We start from the raw sequence: 14,171 nt of genomic DNA, 5'->3' as shown, positions 1-14,171 counted from the left end.
GGAAAAACCTCCCATGCTCCTGGATCGGAAGCATCAACATTGTGAAAATGGCAATACTTCGCAAGGCTATCTACAAATTCATTGTGATACCTATCAATATTCCAACCTCATTCTTCAAGGAAATAAAAGAGGCAATCCAAAAATTCATATGGAACAATAAAAGACCCCAAATAGCAAAAACGATCCTTAACAGAAAGAATAGTGCTGGAGGAATGTCAATACCAAATTTCAAACTTTACTACAAAGCCATAGTAATCAAAACAGACCTGAGGAACAGTGGAATAGAACTGAAAACCCAGAAATGAACCCACAGACCTATAGCCACCGAATCTTTGATAAGGGAGTTAAAAAAATAGAACGGAAGAAAGAGCTTCTTCAGTAAATGGTGCTGGCAAAATTGGCTAATCACCTGTAGAAAACTAAAGCTAGATCCTTATATATCACCTTGCACCAGAATCAACTGCAAATGGATCAAAGACCTTGGAGTCAAAGCAGACATTCTGAAAACATTACAAGATGGAATAGGAGAAACTCTAGGGCTACTTGGCACAGGCCGAAATTTTCTTATAGAGACCCAGAAACACAACAAATCAAAGAAAGGTTGGACAAATGGGATTGCATTAAATTGCAGAGCTTCTGCATGGCAAAGGACATAGCTAGCAAGATCAATAGAAGCCCAGAGATTGGGAAAAGATCTTCACTAGTCATACAACGGACAAGGGTCTCATATCTAAAGTATACTTGGAACTCAAAAAATTAAATCCCACAACAACAAATCCTCAAGGAAACAACTGACCAAGAAATAAGTGGGCTAAAGAATTAAAGAGAAATTTCTCTGAAGAAGAAAGAAGGATGGCCAATAGACACATGGAGAAATGCGCAACCTCCCCAGCCATAAAAAAATGCAAATCAAAACAACGTTGAGATACCACCTTATCCCAGTTAAAATGCCTATAATCAAGAACTCTAATAACAACAGATGCTGGAGGGGATGTGGACAAAAGGGAACCCTACTGCATTGTTGTTGGAAATGTAAACTTGTTCAACCACTTTGGAAAGCAGTATGGAGGTTCCTCAAGACTCCACATAGAGCTCCTCTATGACCCAGCAATCCCACTTTTGGGCATTTACACAAACAATCACAAACAAGGTCATACTAAAGCTACCAGCACAACTATGTTTATTGCAGCATTATTTACTATAGCTAAGATATGGAACCAACCCAGATGCTCCTCAGTAGATGAATGGATCAAGAAAATGTGGTATACATACACAATAGAATTCTATGCCTTCATCAGAAAGAATGACCTTGCCCCATTTGTTAGGAAATGGAAAGACTTGGAAAAAATTACATTAAGTAAAGTAAGCCAGGCCCAAAGAAACACAGGTCCCATGGTTTCCCTGATTTGCAATAACTACTACATATGTAGGACAAGCAGAAAAGGCCATATAAGATTATGTTAAGTGAAATGAACCCCAAGATAGGGACACAAATATCTTTTTTTCTTTGTTGCTATTGTTTCTAACGTATTTGTAATGTACCATGTGATTTTTTTTCTTTGTATGTCCCTCCCCCATGGTATAACTCCTGTTTTCAGTGTATTTGATTCTGGTAACCTGCATCTTGTATATACACTTCTCTAATTCGGGGAGGGGAAGGGAAAAAACAAAATGCTGAAATAAGGAAATAGGTTGACCCATTGTAACAATGAGATGTACAAAACACTCTGTTGAAAACCAACTTTAAAACTTTGGCGGGGGAGAGGGGTAGTTGTGGAGATGGGAGGGAAGGGATGATAGGGGGAAAACAAAGGAGGAGGCAGCAATGCTCAATAGGAAATGTACTCATTACCTTGCTCATGTAACTGTAACCCCTCTGTAGGCATTTTTACAATTAAAAATGTACACACAAAAATTGTTATTATAAAGGTGATGTACAGAGGGATTATAGTTGCATAAGTCAGGTAAAGGGTACATTTCCTTTTGCACAATGTCATACCTTCCCTCGCTTTCTCATAGTTCTCCTTAATTTCTTTCTTTCTTTCTTTCTTTTTTTTGGTCGGTTGTTGGGCTTGAACTCTGGGCCTGGGCACTGTCCCTAGACTCCTCAGCTCAAGGCGAGCACTCTACCACTTGAGCCACAGAGCCACTTCCAGTTTTCTGAGTGGTTAATTGGAGATAAGAGTCTCACAGGCTTTCCTGCTCTGGCTGGCTTTGAACCATGATCCTCAGATCTCAGCCTCCTGAGTAGCTAGGATGACAGGCGTAATCCACTAGCGGCCAATTTCCTTAATTTCTTAATTTTATATTTGGGTCTAAATTCATCCAGCTCCATACTAGCAGTGAGCATCAGTAACTAGAGCCACATTTCTTCTGCAACTGATGGAAATATATTCATTTCTTGAAGGGTTAGCAGAAAACAATGAATGTAATCTGACTAGATTTCATCTATTTCATTGACAGTGCCAAGGTTTGAACTCAGAGTCTTATGTTTGCTAGGCAGGTCGCTCTACCCCTATAGCTACTCTCCTTACCCATTATAATGACATGTTTTTTTTTTTTTTGGTCAGTTGTGGGGCCTGAACTCTGAGCCTGGGCACTGTCCCTCAGCATGCCAGCTCAACGCCAGTGCTCTACCACTTAAGCCACAGTGCCACTTCTGGCTTTGTCTCCTTAATGTGGTGCTGAGGAATCGAACTCAGGGCCTCGTGCATGCCAGGCAAGCATTCTACCACTGAGCCACCTTCCCAGCCTGCTGAAGTTATTTTTCCAATAAGGATTTGCAGTTTTACCTGGGTTTCCTGGACTGTGATCCTCCTCCTTCTGGGTAGCTGGGATAACAGGCATGGTATTCTATCCTGCTTACTGCTTGAGTCTTAGAAAACTTCTGGTCAGACTGGCCTTGGACCATTAGCCTTCTGATTTTCACCTGCTGGCTAGCTGTGATTCCAGCTGAGAATTACTGCACCATTAATTTTTAAGATGGAAACCAGGACCATAAAAGGAATATGCCCAATGCCTATGGAAGTCATGATGTGTCCTTGCTCCTTACTTTACAGCACATTTAATTTTAATAGGACCTTAGTATTCACAGAGCATTTTCCTCAACTTCTTTCTGAGCTTCCCTTAAGAAAATGCAGGGAGAATTATCAGGAAATTCTTAGCTAAGGGATAAGGAGTTTTATCCCCATTTTTTTTTTTTTTTTTGGGTCCGGTCGTGGGGCCTGAACTCTGGGCCTGGGCGCTGTCCCTCAGCTCTTCAGCTCAAGGCTAGCGCTCTACCACTTGAGCCACAGCACCACTTCTGGCTTTTTTCTTTTTGCTTATGTGGTGCTGAGGAATCGAACCCAGGGCCTCATGCATGCAAGGCAAGCGCTCTACCACTGAGCCACCTTCCCAGCCCCTCCCCCCCATTTTTCTTATAAGCAGTTGGGTATTGCTGGGCACCAGTGGCGCATGCCTGTAATGTTAGCTGTTTAGAAGGCTGAGATCTGAGGATTAAGTCTCAAAACCAGCCCAGGCAGGAGAATCTGTGACACTCTTATCTCCAATTAACTATCAAAAATCTGAAAGTGGAAGTGTGGCTCAAGTGGTAGAGTGCTAGCCTTGAGCTGAGGAGCTGAGGGACAGCCTTGAGAAAACAAACAAACAAACAAACAAACAAAAAAACCAGAACCACAAAAAACTAAGCCCTGGTACCACCAACATAAAGAAGAAGTTGGACATTCAAGGATATTTTGCATGTTGACAAAAGCAAAGGAACCAGAAAATAAATGACATAGTCATCTCTGCTTATGATGCCAAAGTATCAGTTTGGTAATTAACATTTTTCTTACTTTATATTCAGAGTTCTTTCTCATCTGTCATTCTGTTTACCTCTGAGACCTAACAGGCCTATTTCTTTCTGTGCCATCATGCATAAGAAATACCCTGATTCCATTAATTCAAACTTCTGTGAGCTTTTTACCATCATCTATTAGCTTGTTATTGTGTGTGTGTGTGTGTGTGTGTGTGTGTGTGTGTGTGTGTATCCTGGCACTCAAGGAGGGCCTGGGCACTGTCCCTAGCTTTTTTGACCAAGGCTAGTATTCTACCACTTGAGCCACACCATTTCTGGCTGGTTAACTAGAGATAACAGTCTCACAGTCTTTTGTGCCTGGGCTGGCTTTGAACTGTGATCCTCAAATATCAGCTTTCTGAGTAGCTAAGATTACATTCATGAGCCACTGCCACTTGTCATCTTATAGTTTTATTTTGAAACCTTCTTGCATCCTCTTATTCTAGGTATAAACTAGGACCAGGATTATGAATAGTGTGGGTGAATGATGATATTGTACTTAAAATAACTAAAAACCTTTATTGATGGGTCTTTGTAGTAATTCTTCTTCTTATGTGAAGACTTCTGTTTCACTTGTCATTTTTAGTCAGATTTATCATTATTCTGCTTTTGTTTGATCTCCACAAGCTGTTCCCAGAGAGAAGGTTTAATATTTCTGATTTAGACAACTCTGATTCTGACCCTTGCAGTTTTGCAGCAATCTCTAAGATGTTCACTCATCAAGAGACGGTTACATTCTGATCCCATTAATAAATCCATTAGCCCAAGTTCAGGTCTACCTTACAGCTAAGTCTAGGTTACCTGTATTCTTGGACAAACAGGGAAATGCTTGACTTTGTGTGACAGTAGAATGAAAGTTGAGACCCAGTGATGATGAAGCACGGCCAGCTGGAGACATTACTTTTGGGGACCCTGTGGGGATAAAAGGTGAATACTGTTGAATGCTAATACTTTATTTGAAATACATATAAATAAAGTCAAAGTCAAATGGTAAATAAAAACTATTTTCAGGGCTGGGAAGGTGGCTCAGTGGTAGAGTGCTTACCTTGCATGCATGAGGCCCTGAGTTCTATTCCTCAACACCACATAAGCAGAAAATGCCGGAAGTGGCACTGTGGCTCTAGTGGTAGAGTGGTACCCTTGAGCTGAAGAGCTGAGGAACAGTGCCCAGGCCCAGAGTTCAGGCCCCACGGCTGACAAAAACAAAAAACAAAACAAAAAAAACCCAATTTTCTCCAAAGATATGTGCATAGCAAGATTGTTTTGTGCCAGTCTTGAGGCTTGAACTCAGGGCCTGGGCACTGTTCATTGAGCTTTTTTTCCCCTCAAGGTTGGTGCTCTGCCATTTGAGCCATAGCTCCATTTCTGGCTTTTTGGTGGCTACTTGGAGATAAATGTCTCACAGACTTTCCTGCCTGAGCTGGCTTTGAACCATGATTCTAAACCTCCTGAGTAGGTATAATTACAGGCATAAGCCACTGGTGCTGGGTGGTGATAATTTATTTTTATGGATAATGCTATCCCCAAAATGTCTTTCATTCTTTTACTTTTACAAGGGGAATTTATGGATACATTGTCCATTGGGGCTCAAAGCTGTCATATTTACAGCACTGTAACATTTTTTTTGGAGAATTCCTTTCTGTCCTGCTCTGTATCCACATTTTGTGTGAAAGAAGGGAGCAGTACTTCTTTCCTTTTATTTTACAAGTTATCACAGGGAAGACTTCCCACCCTCCCACCTTAGCAGCACCTCCAATAAATGTCTGAAATTTCTAACAACCAATATCGACTGTTTTCAATTATACCCTAGATCAATTAAGAATAAAGCAAGTCAAACCCTTAGTCTCTCATCAGAAAGGATTCAGTTAATCCTGAGGTATAAAAGATCATTCCAGATTTTGAATATGGGGTTAGAAGAGGGAAAAACCACAGAGAAAGACAAGGATGTTGATGACAGAGGGGTAGGAGAAGTATAATGAGGATTTCAGCTTGTTTTAGATAAACATCTTGTGCCCATTCTGTCAACCCAGACACTTTATGGCAGTTTTATACTTGATTTTCTTTTACAAAGAGACAAAGTATATCTATGCTTTTATGGCTCTTAGAAAGTTCACTGAAATAAACATCTTCCCCAAATCAGTTATTAATACAGAAAATCACAGATTTATTTCACTGATTAAGAATCAAACACAGCTGGGTGCTGATGGCTCATGCCTGTAAGCCTAGCTACTGAGGAAGCTGAGGTCTGAGGATTGTGGTTCAAAGCCAGCCTAGCAGGAAAGTCTGTGGGACTCTTATCTCCAACTAACCACCAGAAAACTGGAAGTAGAGCTGTAGTTCAAAGTAATAGAGTGCTAGTCTTGAGAAGAAAGGCTCAGGGTCAGTGCCCAGGCTCTGAGTTCAAGTTCCACGAATGACTAAAACAAAACAAAACAAAAAAAACAAAGAACCATGCTCAAAGAACAGCTCTGATAAAGGTAGTAATTGAACTTGTCCAAAGGGTTAGCTGTTTGATAACAGGTTTCCTTCTCTTTTTGGGGGGTGGTCTGGTCGGGGGCCTGAACTCTGGGCCTGGGTGCTGTCCCTCAGCTCTTCACCTCAAGGCTAGCGCTCTGCCACTTGAGCCAAAGCGCCACTTCTGGCTTTTTTCTTTTTGCTTATGTGGTGCTGAGGAATCGAACCCAGGGCCTCAGGCATGCAAGGCAAGCGCTCTACCACTGAGCTACCTTCCCAGCCCCTGACAACAGGTTTCTATAAAATGGGGTATATTTTAGGTACAAAATACATTTCTTATACTCTCTCTCTCTCTCTCTCTCTCTCTCTCTCTCTCTCTCTCTCTCTCTGTGTGTGTGTGTGTGTGTGTGTGTGTGTGTGGTGAGACTGAGGCTTGGACTTAGGGCTGGCACTGTCCCTGAGCTTTTTTGCTTAAGGCTAGTGCTCTACCACTTGAACTACAGCTCTACTTTTGGCTTTTTGGTGGTTAATTGGATGTAAAAGTCTCATGGGTTTTCTTGCACAGGCAGGCTTTGAACTTCTACCCTCATATTTCAGACTCTTGTGTAGGTAGTATTACAGGTGTGAGGCACTGACCCTAGCTTCATTTCTTCACTTCTGCTAAAGATACTCTTGGAATGAAGAGAGGAGGGAAGTGTGCATGTAGAAGGCCAGTCTAGATAAGGTGGCAAGCGGATTCTGGGGCTGAGGGTTAACACACAGACCCCAGATGCAAAGTGGAAGGTGCAGATATGGGGAAGGATCAGGTCTCAGCATTGGAAACAGGGGTTGGGTGGTTTTTCTCAGACCTGATCTCCCCTCTACTCCCCCACACTGCTCTGTGTCTCCATGGTGAGTAGATTGGAAGGTGGTTTCAATAGTAGAAAGACTTCATTGCAGTTCCCCTGGTTGCAGTTCTGGGAAAGTTAGGGAAGAAGAAATAAACACCCAAACCAGATGCCAGTAGCTCATGCCTGTCATCCTAGTTAATTAGGAAGCTGAGATCTGAGGATTGAGGTTTGAAGCCAGCCTAGACAAATCTGAGAAACTCTTATCTACAGTTACCTAGCAGAAAGCCAGAAGTGGAAGTGTGGCTCAAGTGATAGAGTACCAGCTTTGAGTAAAAAGCCAAGCAAGAGCTCAAGTCCCTGAGTTCAAGCCCTAGTACTGTACCCCTCCTCCAACCCCAAAAGGAAATAAACTCCAACAATCCAATATTTTATTTCTGATAGTCTCATTAGATTGTAGGTGATAGCTTTCTGCCATCTTTGAGCCATATAAAGCTTTCTACCCTGGCTTTTAGGCATAGTGTCCTCAGGGTTAAGCAGAGTGAATAAACACCTTTCTGTCTATCCAAGGCTGTTGGCACAAATGCACCATTTGGAAACACAGAAGGTCCCATAGAGGGGATAGATATCTGCCCTGGAATGGAATGTTTCTATCTGTAGCTGAGGGATGAACGAAGAGGAGGGCAAAATGAATAGAAGATGAGCAGGAGAATTGAAACATGTACACAGCTTCACAGGCAAATACAGGGGAACACCGGGAGAGCAGAGAGGTTCTTACCATTCTTGAAGGAGGTGACTGCACAGGCTCTGTCTTTCCCATCAGGACAGACATATCAGAGGTAAAATCTCAGGACTTTCAACAGCAGGAGTTGGATGCTTGAAAGAGCAGATAAGCTTTCCTCTTTGATCTCAATGGGCAAATGACGTTAGAATAACAGGAGCTCTGGAAGCACTGGATATGAAGAACGTTTACTCCAACGCAGCTCATAATTCTGAACAACAGCCATGCAAACTTTCTCAGGTAATAGCAGGTGTGGTGATGTCCTATCTCTTCTTTATTTCTTCTGTGATTTTGACTATTCCTTTGCGAGTGTCACTCAAGACTTCTCTTGGTGAGCCAATTGGAAGGTCAGCTGGGCTGACAGAGGCACCTGGGAGAAGCTGGACCAGTGCTTGCATTCCCCCAAGTTACAGCCTGGAGCCAAGTTCTGTATTCACAAATCCCGTGGTTTCTAGTTAGCTGAAAAGTTCAACTTTGAGGCACTGGGGACTGACTGTCATTAGGGCAGTGTTTGAAGTCTCTGACTTAAGGCCTGGAAAAGTTTCTTCCCCCCCCCCCCCCAAGGCTTTGGAGTGGTACTAAAGGGAAGATAAAGAAAGGGATTTACACAAAAATTACTCAGAAAACCAACGTATTTTCCTCACAAAGCATAGAGGAACCTTATCCTTTAGGAATTCACAAAGGAGCAGAGCTGTGACATATTTTACTGACACCATGTCATTGTCTAACATATATTTGAGTTTCCTTTTTTTTTTTTTTTGGCATGGGGCTTGAACTCTGGGCTTGGGTGTTGTCTCTCAGCTCTTCAGCTCAAGACTAGCGCTCTACCACTTGAGCCACAGCACCATTTCTGGTTTTCTGGTGGTTTATTGGAGCTGAGAGTCTCACAGATTTTCCTGCCTGGGCTGGCTTTGAACCATGATCCTCAGATCTCAGCCTCCTGAGTAGCTAGGATTACAGGCATGAACCAGTGGTGCCAGGCTACAATTTGTGTGTGTGTGTGTGTGTGTGTGTGTGTGTGTGTGTGTATGTGCGCGCGCGTGCGCTAGTATTAGGGTTTGAACTCAGGGTCTGGGCTCTGTCTTTTTGCTTTTTCATTCAAGGCTGGCACTCTACCATTTGAGTCACAACTCTACTTCTAGAATTTGATAGTGGATTGGAAACAAGAGTCTCACAGAATTTCTTGGCCAGGCTAATTTTGACTTGCAATACTCAGATATCAGCTTCCTGAATGGCTGGGACTAGAGGCATGAGCCCTGCTAATGAATTATTTGTCTAGTTTATTAAAGCAGAAATAATTCAGCTATTTAGTGAAAAAGGTCTAAAATTAAAAACAGTATCTTATTATTTGAGGCAGAGAACAGTCATTACTATGTAGCCCAGGCTTGCTTTAAATTTACAATCTTCTTGCCTCAGCCTTCCAAGTGCTGGGATTACAGGCTCTGTCACCAGGCCTGGCTTTTAGAAACCAACATTGTAATGAAGTTTGCATTAGAAACAGAGGATACGGTGCTCTTAATTAATGTCAAGTGATGCAAATTCAATACAAATTTATATTCACCATTTCTTCAATAAGAAATGAGTCTTAGGTACTAAGAGAGATGAGTTTCTAAAACAAAAAAAAGTATGTTTCTCATCATTGGTCTAAAACCTCTTAGGAGTAAATAGGCTTTTTCCCCCCCTTTTTGGTCATGAGGCTTGAACTTGGGGCCTGGGCACTGTCCCTGAGCTCTTTTGCTCAAGGCTGGCATTCTATCATTTTGAACCACAGTATCATTTCCTGTTTTCTAGTGATAAGAGTCCCATGGCCTTTCCTGCTTGGGCTGGCTTTGAACCATGATCCTCAGATCTCAGCCTCCTGAGTAGCTAGGATTACAGGCATGAGCCTTCCTTCCTTCCTTCCTTCCTTCCTTCTTTCCTTCCTTCCTTCCTTCCTTCCTTCCTTCCTTCCTTCCTTCCTTCCTTCCTTCCTTCCTTCCTTCTCTTTCCTCACTGGTATCATGCTTCCAATCCTTTCATTTGTATTATTATTATTATTATTATCATTGTTTTTTGAGATAAAGTCTCACTTTTTCTAGCTTGACCTTAAACTTGTGATCCTCTTACTTCTACCTCCTGAGTAGCTGCAATTATAGGTCTGCACTACTACATCTGAATAGAAATGGTGGCTTGTAGCAAAAAATATCTCAATTCTAGGAAACAAACATATTTTTTTGTAATAGAGACCCATCTGCTATGACTTCAGAAGAGTTTGGAATGTGTCGCTCCTGGACGGACCCCCAATGTCTAATAGACCACAGATGTAAATAACACAAGAATCTTTAACCCTTCTGGTGGTTTAGGTCTTGATATTATTTGGTGAGGGATAAAAGCCATCTTGAAGCTGGGTGCTGCTTGTTTATACCTGTAATTCTAGCTACTCAGGAAGCTGAGATGTGGAAGATTTTGGTTCAAAGCAGCCCCAGGTAGAAAAAGCTTGTGGGACTCTATCTCCAATTAGCCAGAAAGATGTCAGGCTGGAAGTATGACTCAAGTCATGGAGTTCTAGCCATGAGCACAAGCCAAGTGAGAGTGCAAGGTCCTGGGTTCAAGACCACACTTCCAACCTGTGCCACACACTATCTGACTGAGCAGTAGGGAATTTCCTGAAGTTCTAGTGAGAGACAGGGAAAAGAGAAAAGGTATGTGAGGGCTGTGAGGGTGTCATATACATCTTCTCAAGCCCCAGTCAATACAAAGCAGTTCTTCTTAATCACATTTGTTTATGTCTTTATATTTATATAAGGTTTAAGGCCTGGCTCAAATGGTACAAAACCTGCCTAGAAAGTATAAAGTTCCAAGTAGGAATATTGTACTGGCAAACAACAACAACACAAATTAAGACCCAAACAACAAGAACAACAATAGTGGCTAACTTCTGTAACCCTAGATATTTGGGAGACTAAGATGAGACCTTACTTTTTTTGTTGTTGTTGGTTGTGGGGCTTGAACTCTGGGCCTGGGCACTGTCCCTGAGCTCTTCAGCTCAGGGCAAGTGCTCTATTGTTTGAGCCACAGGACCACAATTCAAGGCCAGCAGCTTGGGCAGAGAAGCTCAATCCATAGCTGGGTGCAGTATCGTGTATCTGTTAGCCAAAACTACATGTGAGGCCAAGACTGAGCATCTGTGGTCCCAGAGACAGTGGGAAGCCTGGACTAGGTGGATCTGCCATCAGGAGCATGCCCAGGTGGGAAGTGAAACCTTATCCTAAAAAGAATCAGTAGAAACCAGGGTTGAGGGCATGGCTCAGTAGCATCAAATTTAGCCTAGCAAGCTCAAGGCCCTGAGTTCAAACTCCTATTACTATTGCCTTCCTTACAAATGTAGTCAGGACTAAACTATGCTTGAAAATCTTAGAATTTTTTGGTCATTTATTTTGAGTGAGGAAATAAAAGTGATTTGTGAAAATGATACTGGGTGGCAAAGCATGATTTTCATGTGATAAAATTTTCTGATATTGACAATTCTATTTATACCACCAGATAAGTGGCTTGTGCATGATTACTGTGATAGTGTCATAGTTATTTGTGAGAAAACGACTTGGAGGCAGCACTATGAATATAGATTTTATTCAGTGTTGGATTCATAGTAGATATTTTAGTTTTTTTGTTTTTTTCTGTTGGTCATGGGGCCTGAACTTTGGACCTGGGCGCTGTCTGTCAGCTCTTCAGCTCAAGGCTAGGGCTCTACCACTTGAGTCACAGCACCATTTCCAGAGTAGATATTTTAATAAATAATATTTTTGTGGAAGTATGAAAAATGTATTTGATTTTATATACATTATTCTTGATATATGTGATGTTTATAGATTAAGGAGTCATTACCATATAGGTGATGATTGATTCTACAGAGGGAACTAAATTAAGGCCAGGAAAAAATGTAAAATACAGAGGCTCCCAAGGACAGAATTGTAGGAACAACAGGAGAAACTGCAAATGGCCTGGTTGCTAGTGGCGCACACCTGTAATCCCAGCTACCTAGGGGGCTGAGATCTGGGGATCACAGTTGGAAGCCAGTCTGAAGTAGGAAAGTTGTGAGAGTCTTATCTCCAGTCAACTCCTAAAAAGCCAGAAATGGAGTTGTGTCTCAAGTAGTAGAGTGCCCAATTTGAACACAAAAGCTCAGGGATGGTATGCAGGCCTGGAGTTCAAACTCCAGTACTGTACTGTTCTTCTTCCACCAATAATAAATGTCACATTGAGTCAGTCACAGAAGTACAGGCCTAAAGAACCCAGAGACACCACTGCAGGATCATGCCTTATGATTATACTCTCATTACTTTGGGTAAACTTCCTCCCAGGCCATGTTAACATTTACCTATTGAGCTCTGTGGTGCCCCGTGCAGAGTTAGAAATTGAAGTTCCATTGTTATTGTAAGGTTATCAGTTATCCATCTGTCATTCACCTTAGACACTGAGTGAAGACACGGGGTATATCTATAATAATTGTTGTAACTTGATAGTGTCTGGGAAGCGGATTAATAGTTTATAAATAAATGAGCATGACTATTTATTCAATTTCATTTTATTTTGCTAGTCCTGGGGCTGGATTCAGGGTTTGGGAGCCGTTTCTGACCTTTTTCTTTTTCCTTTTTCCTCTTCAAGGCTAGTGTTCTACTTGAGTCACAGCTTCATTTCCACCATTTGGGTGGTCTCATAGACTTTCCTGCCCAAGTTGGCTTTGAGTCATGATCCTCAGATCTCAGCTTCCTGAGTAACTATGGTAGGAGCCACTGGCACCTGGCTCATGACTATTTATTTTTATTTTTTTTTGTTTGCTGTGAGCATGACATTAAAGCTAGAAGAGAGACTGGCTGAAGCCAGTGAAGTTGAGGGAGGATTAGTATTTTATTTTCATTTTTAGGATGAGAAAAAAATTGCTAGACTGCATGGGCAGTAAAGCCCATGAAATTTTTATCTCCAATTAAGCACCAAAAAGAGCTAGAAGTGAAGCTGCAGCTCAAAAGTGGTAGAGTGTCAGCCTTGGGCAGAAAAGCGCAGGGACAGTGCCTAGTCTCTGAGTTCAAGCGCACACAGACACACACACACACACACACACACACACACACACACACACACACACACACACAACACAGTCTTTATATCATGGTTAGGAACTGTCTCAGTTCACTAACTAAAACTCAGATATTTCCTCACTGTTCTGTTGACGGCCGCCTTCACCTCCTTGTTTTTCAGGCTGTAGATGAGAGGATTCAGCATGGGTGTGACTGCGCTGTACTGCAGAGAAAAGAGCAAATTCAGGAAGCCACCTGTGGGGGGCATAAGATAGCAAAGAAAACCCGAACCAAAGAACAAGGTGACTGCGATGAGGTGGGAGGAGCAGGTGGAGAAGGCTTTGCTTCTGCCTGTGGTGGTGCTGATCCTTAAGATGGTGGAGACAATACGGGCATAGGAGAAAAAGATTGGGATAAAGGTGCCAAGCCCATGCATTAAGCTGGCCCCCAGCAGGATATTAACAGCAATGGAGATATCTGAACAAGACAGAGGGAAGAGAGCAGGCAGCTCACAAGTGTAGTGATGGATGGTGCGGGCCTCACAGAAGTCCAGACTGACAGCCAAGAGTACAATGATGAGTGCATTGAGCGAAGCCACACCCCACGAGACTAGCACCAGCCGCATACACAGCCCACTGCTCATCACCTGGCCATAATGCAGTGGGTGACAGATGGCAGCATAGCGGTCATAGGCCATCACGGAGAGCAGGCAGGCTTCTGTTCCCGAAGAGAAGAAGACAAAGAAGACTTGAGTCAGGCAGCCCTCTACTGAGATGGTTTTCTTGTCAGACAGGAAGTCTTCTAGGAGCTTGGGCAGGGTGACTGAGGAGAAGCAGAGATCTATAAAAGAGAGATTACTCAAGAAGAAGTACATGGGGGTGTGGAGGTGGGTGTCAGCTTTGATCACCACCAGCAGCATCAGGTTGCCCATCATGGTCAGGAGATAAATGGCCAGGAAGAGCACAAAGAGCAGAGCCTCGATGTGGGGGTCATCAGACAGCCCGGTGAAAATAAACTCGGTGATGGAGCTACGGTTCTTCCAGGCCATTCGTGGATGATGTTTCCTTGGGATAAAATAGATTATGGATGATTTTCCTCCTTTTATTTGGTGGGTTGTAGGGCTTGAATTCAGGGCCCATGTGCTGTCCCTAAGCTCTTCAGGTCAAGCTAGCGCTCTACCACTTTGAGCCACAGCTCTACTTCTGGTTTTCTGGTGG

At 42.6% G+C, this 14,171-nt stretch overlaps 1 protein-coding gene across 1 annotated transcript; it reads right to left on the bottom strand.

The window, feature by feature from the left end:
- Window positions 1-7,152: 7,152 nt before the first annotated feature.
- LOC138838161 (olfactory receptor 8S1-like) lies at window positions 7,153-14,002 on the bottom strand. The gene is made up of 3 exons (XM_070037334.1): window positions 13,601-14,002; window positions 13,097-13,177; window positions 7,153-7,248 (listed from the first exon to the last, which is right to left on the bottom strand). Exons 1-3 carry the CDS (start codon window positions 14,000-14,002, stop codon window positions 7,153-7,155), a joined length of 579 nt encoding a protein of 192 aa, XP_069893435.1.
- Window positions 14,003-14,171: the final 169 nt, after the last annotated feature.

Source organism: Dipodomys merriami, unplaced genomic scaffold (assembly GCF_024711535.1).
Source record: "Dipodomys merriami isolate MVZ:Mamm:240054 unplaced genomic scaffold, mDipMer1.0.p SCAF_10, whole genome shotgun sequence".
In the NCBI taxonomy this organism is placed as follows: domain Eukaryota; kingdom Metazoa; phylum Chordata; class Mammalia; order Rodentia; family Heteromyidae; genus Dipodomys; species Dipodomys merriami.
This window is presented reverse-complemented; position numbering and strand designations above follow the sequence as displayed.

Bases quoted from the DNA above. Each gene is read 5' to 3' on its own strand.
- LOC138838161 (XM_070037334.1), bottom strand. From the start codon at position 14,002: ATGGCCTGGAAGAACCGTAGCTCCATCACCGAGTTTATTTTCACCGGG. The intron at 13,178-13,600 runs GTGATGAGCAGT...TTTTCTCTGCAG, and splicing joins ACCCACTGCATTATGGCCAG to TACAGCGCAGTCACACCCAT. The intron at 7,249-13,096 runs GTGAGGAAATAT...TAACTTTCCCAG, and splicing joins AGGCGGCCGTCAACAGAACA to AACTGCAACCAGGGGAACTG.